The 19,252-nt window shown below is 36.7% G+C and overlaps 1 protein-coding gene across 1 annotated transcript; it reads left to right on the top strand.

The window, feature by feature from the left end:
- Positions 1 to 48: 48 nt before the first annotated feature.
- On the top strand, positions 49 to 17,722 carry ptpn18 (protein tyrosine phosphatase non-receptor type 18). The gene is made up of 17 exons (XM_081349621.1): positions 49 to 348; positions 3,404 to 3,512; positions 4,371 to 4,447; positions 4,666 to 4,761; positions 4,867 to 4,905; positions 4,992 to 5,060; positions 5,271 to 5,333; positions 5,722 to 5,864; positions 6,260 to 6,326; positions 6,709 to 6,786; positions 7,923 to 8,000; positions 9,389 to 9,471; positions 10,867 to 11,183; positions 12,499 to 12,530; positions 12,888 to 12,921; positions 14,015 to 14,104; positions 15,427 to 17,722. The coding sequence occupies exons 1-17, from the start codon at positions 250 to 252 to the stop codon at positions 15,498 to 15,500; spliced, it is 1,548 nt and encodes a 515-aa protein (XP_081205747.1). The 5' UTR covers positions 49 to 249; the 3' UTR covers positions 15,501 to 17,722.
- Positions 17,723 to 19,252: the final 1,530 nt, after the last annotated feature.

The following is a 19,252-nucleotide window of genomic DNA, read 5'->3' as shown; positions in this document are numbered from 1 at the left end:
TGACCGCGGATTGGCTGGAATGATAAAGTGGGTGTGGCGACGGCTGATGACTGACAACGCCGAACATGAAGGTGACCATTTGACCAACAACAATCAGCGGGAGAAACTTCCCTGTGTCAGTTTTGCTGCCTGGATAACTTTACCAAGACGGAAACAGGGCATATTAGCTGCTAAATGATCATATATTTGTGGTGAAGAAAGTTAGAAGAGTCCAGTATGACACAGTAAGATGCTGATGACAGTGATTATATGGTGATGGAAGCGCACCTGTTGAGGTTCGTGGAGCGGGTCCGCAGTTTGTCCGACCATGACAGCGGTCTAGACCAACTCATCTCCACCGAGTTCAGCGTAAGTCCTAAACTTTTATACCTCATTTTTAGTTAAATATATAATTGCCAATGCTTCATATTACTTACCAGATCATATCAGTATAAATAAGTTGACACACGATGCTATTAATATGTTTTTGGATATTGTCATGATATAGTCAATAGTCAAAATGTCATTACAACAAACTTCTCTTTGTGTAACGCTTTGCTTGAAAAGTGTTGTGTTATTTTTATGTGTGTGAACCCTTACGGAAATACTGTAGTGATATCATGGTACAGTGATGGTAATATCATACTTTGGGAAATACACATAGCCTACATAGCACTCTCAGGCAGGCTAACGTTACTTCTAAGAGTACCATGGTTTTACCATGGTACATTTAAAAAGAATGGTACCATAGTACTTCTTTGTAAGTGAAGTTCCTTGGAGTAGTGTAGAGACCATGGTAAATGGATTTGGAAATCATTCAGTTCCATTGATATCAAAGGACCACCACTGTATCATTGCATTACCATGTTTTTTTAGGCATGATACCATGGTAATGATAGCAGTATTTGAAGTAGGCTACTTTGTGTAAATACCATGGTATTTGATTAGGGTAATGAAAGTTACATGGAATTACCATCATATACTGAATCATTACTATACTGTGGTACCATTAGACTACGTTTTTGTGTAAATTTATGATCAATTTATGGGCATTTCTAAGTACATGAACGTGCTTTAGTTTTTAGTTTTTAATTTTGTAGCTAATTTTATGAGTTAGAATTAGTTTACTTTTACCTTAGTGTTAAATATATTTTAGACAACCGTTTATTTACATGTTTCTTTGCAAATGAGTTGATTACTGCATGCTAGGTAAAAACAATTCACACAACATTTGCGTGAGCAACAATAAACAGCTGAAAGATATTTCTTCTCATTCCACTCAAGCTTTTTTCATTTCAGAATCTTAAACCCAGCTGACAGGGAACCTTCTGGAAAGATCCTCTCAAAGTTATGAACAAACGTTCTTCCAGTAATGTTAATAGAATGTTCATTCAGAGATATGTGGTCTTTACTAACATTCTCAAAACATTGGCACACACACAAAAAAATATTTATTTATACATCATTTATGGAACATTTTTCTTGCATTTTTAAACATTGCTACTCTCAGAAGTTTAGAGTACATTCAAAAGCAACGTTCCCATAATGTTTGCAAAATTATCAAATGTAACTTTCCCTTAATGTTTTCTCTAACGTTCTTATAACCAAGAAAAAAAGTTTTCAAAACGTCAATTTAAAAAAAAAAATGTTTTAAACTTTCAGAGGACATTCAGAAATAATGTTTTCATAACTTAATAGGAACATTAGCAAAATGTTCTAGAGTATATTTCCGTTAGCTGGGAAAAGGAGTGTGGCTGTATTGAGTGTACTTTACATACACTACTGGACAATTAACTGTCCTGTTTAGATGTGAGAGCCAGGACACATTATACCATAGCCTACATCATATATATATATATATATATATATATATATATATATATATATATATATATATATATATATATATATATATATATATATATATATATAATATGTATGTATGTATGTATGTATGTGTGTGTGTGTATATATATATATGTATATATACATGCATACATACATGCTTGTATATATATATATACATGCATGAGAGAGAGAGCGCGCAATAGCTCCATATTTAATATTTAAGACATTTATGTTCCCTGCCAGTGAACTTTAATAATCTAAATTCATAATTATCTTAGACTTGAAGGGATAGTTCACCCAAAAAATGAAAATTCTGTCAACATTTACTCAACCAAGTTGTTCCAAACCTGTATGAGTTTCTTTCTTCTGTCGAACATAAAAGAAGATAATTTTGAAGAATAAGGATAACCAAACAGTTGACAGGCTCCAATGACTTTCTTCCATAGTATGGACTAAAATACTATGGAAATCAACTGTCTGGTTACCGGCATTCTTCAAAATTATCTTCTTTTATGTTCAACAGAATATAGAAACTCATAGGTTTGGAACAACTTGGGTGAGTAAATGTTGATTTTTGGATGAACTATCCCTTTAACTGTTCGTTATTACATTCTACTGTGGTTACAATGAGACCACCGTTTTACAGAAGTATCTGTTGCTTTTTGACTCGTTTGGCTGCATTAGTGAAAGTAAGAGGGCATTTGTAAGAAGCACAGTCTACAGTTCCTCATTGAGTTTCTCTGTTTTTAACTGCTGGCAGCATTCAGAAGATGAAGCGTCTGTGGAAAAAAACACTCGACACTCTAATGCTTGTGGTAAAGGGGACAGAAATTGTTTGTGATGCTCTGTGGCTTCTTTTACAGAGACCCAACCAAGAGCACTGTGTTGAAAATAACACATGTGAGATGATCTCTTCTGTTTTTAAGAAGTGGAAGTTCAACAGAGTGCAGGTTTAGTCTGTTGCTGCCTCTATTTAAAGACATTCATTACTTGTTTGTTTGAGATGTGTTGACGGCTTTTCGTTAGCAACTCCTAGGTCCGTTTCACACGTACTCCAGTTCATATACAGATTTCAGCATTTATTAGAGCATTCACACTGCACATGCTGGGTGACGAGCGAGATGCAGGATCGGTGCGGTGAGGCAGTGCACAATGGCCACTTGCTGCTTCCACACCGCATACAAACTGGATATGCGCTGCAAACGGATCATGTGTGAAACAGGAATGCATGAATGGGTCAAAAGTATACCTTGAATGCAATGCAAATCCCTTTGCATAAAACCCATCTGCCAAATGCATGAATGTACTGTACATGTTTAAGTTAATGTTATACTTTCAGTATGTTTGGTCATAGTAGCATAATAGCATTTATTTGGGTTTGATCTGTAATGTTTTAAAATCACATCCACCCTAAAAAAACGCATTTTATGAGCCATTAAAAAGGAATTCACCATAGCATAACAAGCAACAGGATGCCACCTTGTGGTCAGATGTTGCAACCGTGATGTATTTAAAAAAAACAAATAAAAATATATTTTTGATCTCATACCTGTGTGTTTTCTCTTTCCTTTTTCAGTTGATACGACAGAAAAGTGCATCATTGAAAGAGGATTGTGGCCTGACCACTGCGGCAGGAGAAATCAAAGAAAATGTGAAGAAAAACCGCTATAGGGATATTCTACCCTGTACGTAGTCTTATCAAAGAAGGTTTATTTTAATTCTATTAAAGGTTATTAAGGCTTTTTCTTGGTGAAATTCAGTGCAATTCACACCATGCAGTTGTTATAAGAAATATGTGTTAGCTGATAACATGGACATGACCTTTATTGTTTTTTATTAGTCCTGCAGTGAGACTTCAACAAATGAACTTTATTCAAAAAAGCTGCATGCATAATTCTACAGTAAAAATGTTGTCAGTGCTTAACAATAAGGCCTTTTGTGCTGGCCCAGTCAGGCTAATATTTTCACTGGTCCCTCCACAAACTAAATTACAGCTTTTTTTTTTTTCGTGTGAAAAAATAAATATTTATATTTTTCATTAAACATTACTTTTTTAAACAGTTTGCAATAGTTTATTGTTTATATAATAGCTAATATTTTTACAGCTCATGACTCATAGAAAAACAATGGCATAAATGCTGTTTTTTTAATATTTACAACCCATTTAACTGATGTTAAGACTAACACTTTTTGTGTGTTCGTATATTACATACTTTAATATCCTATCATGATTTTCACATCTGACAGTAAGCTCAGATCTCATCAGCTCTGAAATATGTGACTCACAGTTCCTCTCAGTGTGACACAGAATAATGCACTGAAGTTATTTTACATGATTATCTGTCACATCTGTCAAAACATGCCTCCTATAGTTAACTTACAGTACTGTTTTTTTTTTTAGCATTGCAATGCCAAATGCATGTCATAATATTTCATAACTGAGTCTCCACAGTGTGTTTCCTGATAAATTATTATGAGTAACTCACACTGATGAGAGGAAAAATATGCAAATCCTTATTATTTTGTATTTTTTTGCATTCCAGATGATCAGACCAGAGTCTGTCTAACTCCAACCACATCTGAATATGAGTCTGATTATATTAATGCCAACTTCATCAAGGTACTGCAGTGTTTTAACTTCAACACTTCTTATTTGGAGCATTATGTACTTTTTTGTGATTAGAAAAAAAGCTTTTTAAGAATGTAGTAGTTCATTTTGTTCAGTATGTGTAAGACACATTGGTGTAGATGTAGTTTTGTCCAGACAGTTTTTGAAGCATTGATAGATAGAATTTTTGTTGTTGTATTATTATCATTTTCTATATTGTTCGCCACTAGGGAGCTGTTAAGAACAAGCTGTATATTGCCACCCAAGGCCCTGTGAGCAGCACTGTGGTTGATTTCTGGCGTATGATTTGGCAACACAATGTAAAGGTAATTTTTTTTTTCAATAATTATGCATTATAGCTTCAATGCATCATTTTATTGCTTTTGAACTATTTCCACTTTTTAAAGTCTGGTCTGTTCTTTTTTTGTTAGGTCATAATCATGGCTTGTCGCGAGATTGAGATGGGAAAGGTAATCTTAATATTTCCTTTGTTGTTCTGTGTCATACGCCTGTCATTTTCTTGCCATTTACTGTTTTAACAACCTCTGTTGTTTAGAAAAAATGTGAAGTCTACTGGGCATCAACCACAGACACATCCACTTTTGGTCCCTTTACTGTTTCAACTGTAAGTGTTTTCTGTGCTTCTCAACAATGAACAATGTGTGTAATTCAACAGTTTGGTCTAAGAGACAACTTTCACACCACTTCCTATTGATGTTATCTCCACGCTTCATGAATTTTTTGTCAGTTTTTTGTCCGCAGTTTGATGCAAAGTGCTGTTGCAAGGCCCCACTAGATGAAGTTATCCTGATTACTGTAATTTTTATGTCTTTAGTTTGATGAGTTGCAACCAAATGAGGAAGTCGTTGTTCGGACGTTGGTGGTAAAATATTGTGATGTAAGTGTTGTCTCCAGTGTGTCATTAGTAGATGTGAAATAGACCTGATGTAATGGAATTGTTTATTATATATATATATATATATATATATATATATATATATATATATATATATATATATAGATATATATAGATGAGATGTTATGGTGAACTGTTTCTTTTGAGAGTGTTTCTATTTAAAGAAAATCTGTCAAACCACAAAATTGCAGTGTACTTCATTTTGAGTGTCTTGTAAAACACTGTTTACTCTGAAACGGTTCCAAACTAGAAACCGCTATAACCATCTCAGTGTGTGATGTTTCACATTTTAGCTCATTTCAAACATTGTAATTTGGTGTAGAAGCCATATTCCGTTCATAGGTCAAAACTCGCCATCTTTTCCACACAGGAAGCTCGTAAAGTGTTTCATTTCCAGTATACTGCCTGGCCGGACCATGGAATTCCAGACATGTCGGATGGCATTCTGGGTATGATGGAGTTGGCTCGCCAAAAACAGAGCAACCAGACGGACCCTGTAGTGATCCACTGCAGGTCTGTATCACACACACAGCCGTCTCTGTGTTTTTTTTCTGTGCCTCTGACAAATGACCCATCTGCCCATGAAAATTCATCAGGTCGTGTCCGTCCGTGTTGTTAGGGTGCAGCAGGGGCCGGCCTGTGTTCCTCTGGTTCCATGCATTTTAATGGCACCATTTAAATGAAGTGAGACATGTTAAATATTCAGCACCTGATGTGGCGCTGGAAAAGCCTGTTAACTTCCAGACTTCAGCACAGATTCACTCATTACCCTCTCTCTATATACATGAGAGAGGCTCTGTCCAACAATATGGCCCATAATTCCCCCCGTGACCCTCTGAACCGAGACTCGGGGGAGAATGGATCATATCATATGATATGGAAATGTGACAGCTTCTCTTGCTTTACAGTGCCGGGTGCGGTAGAACCGGGGTCATTTGTGCAGTTGACTATGTCAATGATCTACTACTGACAGAGGTATTAACATCATAACCAATACAAACTGTATATACAGTGCATGAAGGTGAAACATACTGTGTGTGCACATTTATTTATATATAAATGTTTGTAGAAACATAAAAATACAAGAGGATTAGATAGATAGATAGATAGATAGATAGATAGATAGATAGATAGATAGATAGATAGATAGATAGATAGATAGATAGATAGATAGATAGATAGATAGATAGATAGATAGATAGATAGATAGATAGATAGATAGATTGATTGATTGATTGATTGATAGATAAATAAATTGAAATGCCATTGAAAGAACACATGCTAGAAATCAGTACTATTAATGTGATTTTGATCTGACTAAAAAACATTATATGCATATGCATTATTTTATTTTCAGCAAATACAAGAGGATTTTAATATATTTGACCTGGTATTAGAGCTCAGAAGACAGAGACCTTCAGCTGTGCAGACCAAGGTGACATTACAAATATATATATATTTTTTTTTTTTGCGTGGCACAGATAATAGAAAGTATCTACAACTTAAAGGGATGATTCAGAGTAAAATCAACCTAGGGTCCTTTGCACCATGACCTCAAACCGAACACCCACCCAGAAGCCTTTTTTCCCTTGGTCGAACATTATTAAAGTTAGAGCTTATTAAGAGAAATCAGCCGAATGGCTTAGTGCAGGCGCTAATGGATCCTATGATGTATCCCGTAAATTACCCAACTAATAATGCCCAGAATGGTACCAAACTTCTACAGTAGTACAAATATGTTCTATACTCATAAAACGAGGCATTCGAAAGTTTGTAAGTACATCAGTAGCTAACCGCTAACCCGGACGTCGAGGTCACTTCTTGTTATTTGGGTAAAGCATGTAAAAGTCCTGGCAGAAGGCGATGCATAAGGATGTGGTGTAACAATGAATTATTATTTTTTCCGAAGTGTTGACAACTTAGTGTTAACTAATAATTGTTGCAAACTGGTACTACCAACAAAATATTAGTGCATTCCTGGAAATGGGCGTCGTTACACTACATCTTCATGCATCGCTTTCTGCCAGGACTTTTACGTGCTTTTCACAAATATGGAAGTGACCTCGACGTCCGGGTTAGCGGTAGCATGAGCCATCAGGCAAGTGTTATTTAAATAAACTCCTGATGTACTTACAAACTTTCGAATGCCTCGTTTTATGAGTACAGAACCTATTTGTACTACTGTAGAAGTTTGCTACCGTTCTGGGCATTATTAGTGGGGTAATTTACGAGATGCAGCCTTGGATCCATTAGCGCCTGCACTAAGCCATTCGGCTGATATCTTAAATAAGCTCTAACTTTAATAATGTTCGACATGTTCTGGGGGGGTGTTTGGTTTGAGGTCATGGTGCTAAGGACCCTAGGTTGATTTTACTCCGAACCATCCAAAGTTTTTCAACTGTAATTGAACCTTCTGCCCAATAAAGTAAAATATCAAAGCCTTGATGCATAAGCTATGTTTTTTATCTAATACAAGCACATGGATAGGCCCATTCAACCCTGTCTGTCATATTCCACAACACCATGTGAATTCCTGATGTCATTTTGTCATGTTTATGTGAATCTCTTCAGGAGCAATATGGATTTGTCTTTCATACGGTTGCTCAGATGTTTCAGAAGGTCTTGCAGGAGAAAAACAAGAATACAGTGGTAAGATGCACACTGCTACTCAGAAGATTTTTTTTTATTGAAAAAAGATTAATATTTCTATTTTGGCACGGATGCATTATATTGATCAAAAGTGACAGTAAAGACATTTTTAATGTAATAAAATATTTCTTTTTCAAATAAATGCTGTACTTTTGAACTTTCCATTTATCAAAGAATCCTAAAAAAATATCAAGATACAAAAATATTGTCATTATCAACATTTCTAATACAAATAAATGCTTCTTGAGCAGCAAATCAGCATATTAGAATGATTTCTGAAGGATCATGTGACACTGAAGACTGGTGTAATAATGTTGAAAATTCAGCTTTGTCATCACAGGAATAAATTATATTTTAAAATATATTTAAATATAAAACATTTTAAGTTGTAATTATATTTCAAAATATGACTTGATAAAGTATGTTTGACAAAATAAATGCCGCTTTGGTGAGCAGAAGAGACATTTGAACGGTAGTGTAACTAAATCCAATTTAAAGGGATAGTTCACCCAAAAAAAAAAAAACATTTCTATCATCATTTACTCACTCACATGTCGTTCCAAACCTGCATGATTTTCTTTTATACTTTCATACAATCTTTCACACAATAAAAGTAGTCCATATGACATATGCACTATGTTCAAAGCCATCTAAATTCATATGACAGCTTTTAGTGAAGAACACACTGAAATTTAAGTTGCTATTCACTGATAACCGTCCCCTCTGCCATAGCGCTGAAATTCACTTTTAAATACTAAAGTCTTACAGGTTTGGAATGACATGACCGTAGTTAATGACAGAAATTTTTGGGTGAACTAACGCTTTAATCAAACAACAAAACAGTTTTAACAAAGATTAATATAGATTTAATTCATACAGTGTGTATTACTATAGTGTTATTTAACATTTAGGCCTAATTATTACGTCTGTACTACAGTTAGACCTTACTTTATTTGTAACTTTGTTATATTGCTTGTAATTAGTGTATTTGATCTTATTTTTAACTGACTGTTCACTTGCCTCCAATCATGTTTGAACTGTATTGGTTAGGCTAGTAGTTTTTGCTATGGTATCAAAGTACTTAAAGTGTGCTTTAAGTAATAAATTCAAAGTTACATTTACAACCATGTTGTTTAAAATAAAATTCTCTGCCATTGCATCTCGCATGTTTACATCACATCTTGTTTTACTTCCTCAAGACCTTGAGCCCTGAGCTTTAAAAAGGCAGTTTAGCAGGAAACACGTTTGCTGTGTGCTTCCTCTATGCAAATGCTCAGGCATCCTTCAACAGTTGAACACAGACGCTCTGTGTAGCTGCTCTCCCACACTGAGTACGTATTTCACTATTTGTTTGTCTTTTTTCTTTTTTTTTATATTGGAAACTGAAGACTTCGACCTCTCTGTACATCAATGCGGTTTCACCGAAGGCTTCATTGAAATTAGGCAGCCTCAACGTACCTTCTAAAACACGGTAAGACCACAAATGACCCTCATTTCCAAATTTCTAACCTTGTTTGACTGTTTGCGGATGTCTGATTAAAATCAGTGGTGGCCACACAGCCAGAGGCCAATTTGAGATTGACAACAGCGCAGTTCTGCTAACTACGGCGCCGTGCGTCACACAGGTGGACTCAGCCAAGATGCAAGCTGTTATTGTCGGTTTTGTCTCGCACACCACACTTTTCTTGTCAAACACTTAACTTCATCAGAGTTAATGTGAGTTAATCTCCTGAGTCATCGCTGGATATATTTCTTCGCACAGTGGGATTCATGGTGGCGCTTCTGCTTTGCATACAGATGAATATGACTTTTGTAATGAATATTGTGAAAATGTGAATATTTTGCATGACTGCATGCTTAGATTATACAGAGCATTTATTCATTTTTAAGTCGATGTGTTCTGTTTTTGCAATTCCCCTTGTGTCAATAGCATATTTCTTAAGATATATTGAAAGCAAATGTGACAGTTGGTCATTATACGTTGCTGTATATGGGGTCCCACAATGCACCAATGTATTCAGACACCCAGAGCAAAATGTGAGTGAGGTACAAGTCTTACGTCACTGTATAATCTAATGCAATCTACATTGTCACAAATACCTATTGACTTATAAACTATCAATGTAGATGACATGCTAGTGACCTCATCTCTTCACCATAGTGAGGCTTATATTATGACTAGATTCTTGCTTTTTTTGTGGATGCTTGTCTGCGCAAAACTGTCCGCTGTGTTGCTAACTAGTTGCTAGCAATGGTTGTTTCAAAGAAGTTCAACTGCAAGTCTCTAATATTCTGTCTGTAGATATGTCTATTTTTTTTCTTGCCTATTTTATCATCCAACAAGTCAGATCACAGAACGCCCCTAATAAGTGTACTTTATGGGATGGGAGGTGGGCACGCTAACAAAGATTCTAGAGACCGCAGCCTTTAGCATCAGTTGCTAGCGATCAGTTGCTAGCGCGCCTCTTGAGCGCAGCTCTAACTTCCTGGACTCCATTACAATCAATCCCCCTAATCCTCACTCCCATCCGGGTCACGGCACCAGTGTAACCCCTTTGGTTCTACTCGCATCGCTCGGAGCGGGATTTGAACCAGCGTTTCTGGTATGGGAGGCGGACACGCTAACAAGTACGCTGAAGACTGCAGCCTCTAGCATCAGTCGCTAGTGTGCCTCTTGAGGCCAGGGGAGATGGGAGGCGGACACGCTAACAAGTACGCTGAAGACTGCAGCCTCTAGCATCAGTCGCTAGTGTGCCTCTTGAGGCCAGGGGAGTGAGGTTTACTCGCACAGCTCCTACTAGCTGGTCTCTGTTACTTTTCATATCATGCCGACTTTAAATGTGTACTTGTCTGTCTGTGGTTTCAGAAATCCTCCTCTCAAGCCCAGGCTTTCTCATCCTCTTCCTCAGATCAGGATGAACGACACTTATGCGGTCGTCAACAAGCCAAAATTGCAGCCCCCCAGCTCTGCCCCCAATTCGAACTCTGTCCATTACTATGACAATGCTAATTCAGAGAAAAGCAGTAAGAATGCTGTCTACAGTGCAGTTAAACCTAAAAGCAGACCTGGATCACTCCTGCCTTCTCCCACCTCACCGGTTTATGACAGATCAATGTCAGCTAATCAGAGAGGAGGACTGTCACCTAAAGTAATGGACAATGAGGGTTATGAGCTATTGCCAGGTAAGGGACTGTTTGAATGGCTTGTGTTTTTATTAAATTCATCTTTTATTCCATAATTAGTGGTGGACGAATGAAACAAATAAAAATGTCAGTAGCCGTTAAGTAACCACAAAGCAACGACCCTGAACCAGTATTATTTGTATTATTTATATGCTGTTATAGTATTTATAATAAAAATATAGTTTTTAGCTTTGATTTATTTTTGATTTCTGTTTAATTTAAGTAATTTACTCATTTACTTTAATACTGCAAATTAAACATATTTTTTGCAACATTTCTCAATTTGTTTAGGTTTTTAATCTTTCGAATATATTTTTATTTCACCTTTATTTCAAATAATAAAAAAAAAAAAGATTTATTAGTATAATAGTTAACTAGACCAACAACACAGACATTGGTCAGTGCGAAACTTGAGTGCTGTGGATAGTTGCTAGGGCGTTGCTGCAGTTGCTACAGTGCTGTGGGTGCTTTCCAGGGTGTTGATGTGCTTTTTTTTTTCCAGGGTGTTGCTATGCACTTGCAAGGGTGTTCAGGGAAAAACACACAAAACACCCTATAGCAACGCCCTGGCAACTATCCACAACACTCAAGTTTTGCATGGACCAAACACATTTTCTTATATACTGAGAATCTCGCTGAACTGAAAATGAATTAAAGTAGACAAAAAAAAAACTGCAAACTCAGCTGAACACTAAAAGGAAGATCATTTTAGACAGAGGGAACTTGTTTGTTTTAGGAGAGTAAAGTTTGGAAACTTCTGCTTGCAGCTTTCACTGTCCTCTCATGACTGTTCTATTTGAGTTCTTCTCTTTCATGTAATCACCAGGGTATTCAGATCCCTCTCATTTGGTGTTTATCTGTTAAAAGTTCAGTTATTTAAAGCTCGTATTTCCATATCTCTCAGGGAATTACATTTTTTTTGTTTCATCTATTATTGAACTTTTAAAGTATCGGTGGAGTCCTAACAGGTGAAGTGTGTAATTTCTGTGCCACAAAACAGAAATAGTCAGTTTTTTTCTTCATTTGCAGAGCCAAAGGGTAATACGTCAGATGTTTGTACAGCACCAGTGTTTACATACCAGTTACATATCAACCTACCAATGGCTTACTGTATGCTTTATTATGTAGATGCTATAAAGCCTAAAAAATATATATATTTAGCCTTTTTTAAATTGTTTTAGAGGAAAAATAATAATTTGTTTTTGTAGTAGTAATAGTGGTGGTGTTCTGGTTATATACTTTTTATCAAGATAAAAAAAAATACATTTTATATTATATTCATGATTTCTGAATAAACCTTTTTTTTTTTTCTTAGGGGAGTTGAGGTCCATGAATAGAGATGCACAGGTAAATGATCTGATTGGTATTAAGATTCTGCAGTCATTTATGCTTGGCAGATGGGTTCGTTCAGTTATCATGTTAGCATATTAGATGTCAAATTAAAGTGCTAAGTACATATTAATCTTATATGACTCATTTATATGCAGCTATTGGCCCGTATTTCCTCTCTGCAGTGCACACTTGTAGATGTGTCAAATTTTTACTTTGTTTTGTCAAAATAACCTGACAGATTGAATATTTCCACTGAATATGATTCTAATGTGTATTTGATTGATGATCACAGTCTTTGTAACCCTGATAATCACAGGTGAAATCTGCAATCAGTATAATTAAATCTAATTAAATAAAATTTGTGTTCCTCAGCCACAAGTTCCTCTTTCACGATCCCCAAGTGCAAGTAAGTGCGTTGTTACGTGTTTAATGTACTATGCTAAGTTGGTCTGGAAAACAATGAAGTGACATTTACACATTATTTATCAGTATTGTTTATTATTTATACAATTAAAAGATTTTCAAATAATTTATTAAAAAAAATGCTTATGCTAAATGGGGTGTTGATTAATTTTATTCCTTTTTTATAATTATGATACATGATTTATGGTCGATTAACTGAGAGTCTGCAAGGACTTTTTGATGCTTTTGTAAGTTTTGCGCTGCATCCCAATTCACATACTATCCTATTCGAATATATAGTATTAGAAATTAGAATTAGTGAATCCCAAATTATAGTACTGTATGTTGAAATGAGAAATGAGTTGGAATGATTATATAATGATTAAAACAACAAATACAAATAAAAGTGTATTGACGTATGTGCGAGTCTGACGGTAGTAGGGAAAGTAGAGAGTTTAGATAAAGGGGTTTGAGTGATGAGTAATCAGTATCTAACCTGACAAAAAGATATTTATTCAATGTTATCCACATTATATTTCATCTGCAACAGCATTGTGAACTTTTGTACAGACATGTTTGGTCATTATCTTTTAAATGCATCATTATGCAAATTTCAAATAGATGAGTCTCCGCATGAAAGACCCACGACTGGCAGATCAACGTGCTAGTTACTATATTTCTCTCTTAAAAAAAGTAGGACATTGGGTGTAACTAAGCGACAGCTGTCCTTTAAAGTAGTATTATGTCTCAAAACTTGCCTAATCTTCAGATACACACAAACACGCATAAAACGATGTACTTTTTCTTCACAAAAACAGTAGGCGAATTGGGACGCAGCGTTGGTCACACCGCAGGGTGAATTTTGAAGTTGAATGACCTCATGTTACATTATCAATCCACTTTTGAATGCTTTCAAATACAGACTATGAAGAGTATGGTGTGTTGTTAGTGATGTAGGTGTCATATCAGTTCACCTGAGACTCCTTATCGAAGCTATCTTGCAGTAAACAGGAAGTGTTAGATCAGTGTTGGTTTCAATCTAATGCTCTGGGGTTTGTTTTTAAGTTATTAAACATTGTTAAACATGTTTTTCTCAGCTGAGAGCCAATCTTCTACAGATGATGATTATGAATATGTGTCTAGCGTTGTCAAGGACACTAACAGCCCATTTGCTCCTGGCGGCCTTGGTGAGTTACACCATATGCACACTAAATCTTCATTCTGAACATAAGAAGATAAATATTTAGGTTTGGATGGGTTTTTGGACAAATCTGCTAGTTTCTAGTTTCTCAATCTTCAAAAACAATCTTATTGTGCTCATGTAAATTGCTAACTTGTCGTTTAGTAAATAAAAATAAATAAATTGCTGTTTTACAATAGGTAATCTGATAGATTGCGGGCAGTGCACAGCTTGCCAGACCACACACACACTTACAACCACAAAAAAAGTGACATCACGGGGTGGTTTCCGGGCCTTAGCAACCGTGTTCATATCTGGGAAATGCCAACATTACTTTTGCTGTTGCTCGAATTTAGGGTTAGATGTTTAAACAAACCCCTATATTAGTTATTGTTCACTCAACAATATGTTTCCATCCAAAGGAGCAAATGTAACTTGTGTGCAAAATTGGAATATCGCATTAAAACATTTGCGAATAAAGCACCGTTTCTGTCCCATGTGTTCAAGAGAACAAACTTGTTCATATTAGCATGTGCTGAATGGGATTACCCAGCCAGAGGAGCTCAGAAGAGACCAAGACCAACCAACCAAAACACACACACACACACATAAAAGTGGCAACATATCTGTAATTAAAATAGAAGTTTGCAATCAGGGAGGCAACTGTGGCTCTTTTGTCCTACATCATAAATGACTTGCATTTGAGATGCTGTGCAATGAAACTGATCCGCTGGTTGGTCCAGTTATCCAATGACATCCTCTTGAGGCAAAGTCATCGTAGTTTTATGCGCATGTCTTTTTATCGGATGAAAAAAAAATTCGACTCAATTGAGCGCATATGTTTCCATCCAGCATTTTTGTATCCCAAAATATAAATAAAAATAGGTAGATGGAAACATGAATTTTTCTTCTGCGGAGCAAAAATGACACTTTGAAAGAAAATTGGTTAGTGTAAAGATTCTTCAAAAATCTTTGATCCGTTGTCGCAATTGGAATTGCAGACGAATGGAGCTTTCACACTGAATGCGAAACGATTGAATGCCTTTAGCTGATTCGCGGCTGCACGATAGGTGGCGCTAACCGAGAATACATTTTTCCTCATGTATGTATCTAGTAGGTTTTCCCATTCGGCTAATCTTCAAAATTAGCTGAAGGCTTAGCAAGCCCTTTTGATGATGTTGTGTTCTTCAGAATCTTACTGACCTAGATTTGATCCTGAACCAAGATCCATTTGAAATATTACTTCATATTGACCTGTGCTCTGTTATCTTGTGTTTCTCAGGGCACATTGTGATTTTAAACTTTGTCTTTGTTTGTCTTGCGCTTCAGGTTTCAACTGTCGCATAAAGAAACCCAAAGGCCCACGAGATCCACCGGCCGAATGGAGTCGTGCAGAAAGATGAAACCGCAACAGGTTTTAGGTTTTAAAAAAGTGAACCTGATGCACAGCTGTTTTTACACTGGGTAGTAGAGCAACTATTTATTCCCTTCAGATGTTTCGCTTCTAGTTTTGTCTGTATTATGGTTTTAATTATTGTAGCAATTTATGATTATGTAGTTTAGTTTATTCATGTATTTGTGTGGCAACTTTAAGAAATTGAAAAATTTAGTTCTGATTTTAGAACTCGTGTGATATTCAATAAAAAGGGCCATTTAATTTTTTTTTTTTTTTTTTTAAGTTTTAGTCCACGTACCTTATTCACATTTGTATGTGCCATAATGCTAAATGTTGGTGGTATTCTGTACATGGTATGGAAATATATTCTGACATCAGTAAGTTGTTATTTAGTATGCTGTTTAGTTTGAGTAAATGTTCTTATTGGATGGTTTTCGATATGTTCTGAGTACATCAAACCTTTTTATCTCAAGAAATCAAGGAAAATTTACCTTAAGCAGGGGTGTCAAACCACAGTCCTACAGAGTTTAGTTCCAATTCCAAACTGCGTTATTGCACCCTTGAAGGGCACTTGGTAACGGGACACCAATTGTTGGGGCGTTCCAAACAAATCAATCCCTTCACGAAGGGCCCTTCCACAAGTCCGTTTGTGAAGGAAACATGCGATGGCCACTTCAAGGAAGTAATTCAATTGTTTATGGTCATGTGACAAGTCCTCACCTTTGATTTTAAATCCAATGATATTACGCACATTTTCGTCATGCATTTCATATTAAGTTTTAAAAAGTTTCATAGGTAAGAAATGCTTTGTGTTTAATGCTTAACTTATAAATATAAGAGCAGATTGGGAACACACACGCATATAAAAGCATGTATCATTAACAGCAATAATAAGATATTCCTTTGTTGTGGTAACATTCCATGTGAAGCTAATGAGGAAATGACTTGGTCTTTCATTGCTCTCTTTTCCAAGTGCGTTCTAGACGGTTTCATTATGACACACAAGCACCCTGCGCCCTCTAAAGCCCCCGCTTCAAGGGATCTACAGTACCCTTCAAAGTGAGTAGGGCATAGAGATGCTCACTTCCGATTGGAATTTGCTCATACCTGTGGTTTTTAGCTGGATAAGGTGTGTTTAATTAATGTCGACGCTAAAGTCTACAGGGCTGTGGCCCTCCAGGAACTGAGTTTGACATCCCTGATAAGTCAACAGCTTGTTTGTCATTGTTGCGATATGATGCGTTTGTCAGTAGAGGGCAGCGTTGAGGTGTAGTTTCTCTTCATGGCACTCCCCAGAAAGACAGATCACTTGGGTCATAAAAATAAAGTCATTTACATACAATACAACAATGTGCATAATTATTGATGCCACATCTTATCTATGAATCTACCCTTTTGATAGTTTACCATAACAACATCTTAATGCATGACATGGTGTGCTGTGTATAAGAGTTTTAAATTCAGTTCTAAATACTGTGCGGACTATCTGTCCAATCTTAGCACTCATTCCGGAGATAGAACCATAAAACTTGCCCTCTAAACTCCAGTGCGATTTTATTTCCGTCATGAAAATCAATGGAATCTTAAGTTGTGCTTAAAGCAGAGAGCACGTTTTCCCAGATGCTCGGCCTATTGGCAGCGTTCCTGGATGCGTGTTTTTGATGATGAATCATTCTTGCAGTATGGTAACAGCAATATCATGCAGAAATGCTGTGAGATGCTCTTTACGCCATATCAAACATGCATCGTCTGGTTAAGACGGACTGAGGCCGCAACTTAAAGACTTGAAATCATATCCTGTCTGATGACTGAAGTGTCTGAAGACTTCTTATAAAACAGATAGATCTGGTCCTGGATGCTGATTGGTCAATATACCGTTCGTGAAATACTGAGCATCAGAAATTTATATAGGTTGACTTTGTATGGCATTTTTGCAACCGTGAAGGAAGATGCTACTTTATATGCTACAAGAATATATTGAATGAATAAGCATGAATTGTGCTGACGTTATGAAGATAACATTCAGATTTTTCCAAATAAAGTTTCAGTGGCATATTTTTTCATGTAGAACATGTTGAATGTCATTGTCATCAGGTGTTATTTTTAAAAGACTAACATGATTTACATGTATGTACTGTAAGTATGTTGTTGTTGTTTTCTTCAATATATTAATGTAATTATGTTTTTAAATTTTTTTTATATACATATAAAAGGAACTGACTTTTTGTTATGCTTTTTGTTTAGTGTGTGTATTATATTATGTATATTTTTCACACACACACACACACACACACACACACACACACACACACACACATCAAAGGTGTATTAAGTAGTACACATTTTAATAGGAAAAAATTGAAATATATGAGGAAATTAATTTTCTATTTTTATTTTGACTAATAAATGGTGTACTGCATACTGTAATACACCTTTGATCATTCGTGTTGCTGTACAAGAGCTGTCCAAAACAAAAATAATGATTATTATATCAAAATGTCCCTGAAGATGTGTTTTAGCCTGAGGGAGATTTTCTCTGAAGGTGTTGCAGTCAACGGAGACTCATTTTTAGTCATGCAGTGAATATTTTGACTCCAGCCATGCTCCAACTAACTCTCTCTCTCTCTGTGTGTGTGCGTGTGTGTGTGTGTGTGTGTGTGTGTGTGTGTGTGTGTGTGTGTGTGTGTGTGTGTGTGTGTGTGTGTGTGTGTGTGTGTGTGTGTGTGTGTGTGTGTGTGTGTGTGTGTGTGTGTGTGTGTGTGTGTGTGTGTGTGTGTGTGTGTGTGTGTGTGTGTGTGTGTGTGTGTGTGTGTGTGTGTGTGTGTGTGTGTGTGTGTGTGTGTGTGTGTGTGTGTGTGTGTGTGTGTGTGTGTGTGTGTGTGTGTGTGTGTGTGTGTGTGTGTGTGTGTGTGTGTGTGTGTGTGTGTGTGTGTGTGTGTGTGTGTGTGTGTGTGTGTGTGTGTGTGTGTGTGTGTGTGTGTGTGTGTGTGTGTGTGTGTGTGTGTGTGTGTGTGTGTGTGTGTGTGTGTGTGTGTGTGTGTGTGTGTGTGTGTGTGTGTGTGTGTGTGTGTGTGTGTGTGTGTGTGTGTGTGTGTGTGTGTGTGTGTGTGTGTGTGTGTGTGTGTGTGTGTGTGTGTGTGTGTGTGTGTGTGTGTGTGTGTGTGTGTGTGTGTGTGTGTGTGTGTGTGTGTGTGTGTGTGTGTGTGTGTGTGTGTGTGTGTGTGTGTGTGTGTGTGTGTGTGTGTGTGTGTGTGTGTGTGTGTGTGTGTGTGTGTGTGTGTGTGTGTGTGTTTATGAGTGTGATGACACCGAAAGAGCTCAGTAGAGGAGTCTGAGGACACACTGACTGATGGTAACTCCTAGGAAAAAAATAACAATGAAACATCACCAGACAGACAAATAAGAGAGGCTGTTTGCTAGTGTTTTGCTAATGGCTGCTCTGTTAGCAGTAAAGCCTGTAGGGTGTGTGTGTGTGTGTGTGTGTGTGTGTGTGTGTGTGTGTGTGTGTGTGTGTTTGTGTGTGTGTTGGTCTCCTATGAGCTCCTCTGGCTGGGTAATCCCATTCAGCACATGCTAATGTGAAACCAGAATCTAATGACCTTCTGCCATGGCTTTTCAACCCAGGCCTGGAGCAATCTCACAGCAACATCTCATAGATGCTCTCTCTAAGAACGCCCCCACACACAAGCATCCCAGTGAACAAACCATCTTACCATAAAATCTCTCTTATCCACAACATCGCTGCAGAGCGGGTCAGGC

This window comes from Scardinius erythrophthalmus (genome assembly GCF_964197995.2).
Source record: "Scardinius erythrophthalmus genome assembly, chromosome: 20".
Lineage (NCBI taxonomy): Eukaryota > Metazoa > Chordata > Actinopteri > Cypriniformes > Leuciscidae > Scardinius > Scardinius erythrophthalmus.
Note: the sequence above shows the minus strand (reverse complement) of the source record. Positions and strands in the feature narration are given on the sequence as shown.

What these genes read in the sequence shown, in the direction of transcription:
- ptpn18 (XM_081349621.1), top strand. Translation starts at nt 250, where the DNA reads ATGGTGATGGAAGCGCACCTGTTGAGGTTCGTGGAGCGGGTCCGCAGT. An exon ending in CCTGTAGTGATCCACTGCAG is followed by an intron (nt 5,865 to 6,259) that starts GTCTGTATCACA and finishes CTTGCTTTACAG; the next exon opens with TGCCGGGTGCGGTAGAACCG. An exon ending in CTTCAGCTGTGCAGACCAAG is followed by an intron (nt 6,787 to 7,922) that starts GTGACATTACAA and finishes GAATCTCTTCAG; the next exon opens with GAGCAATATGGATTTGTCTT.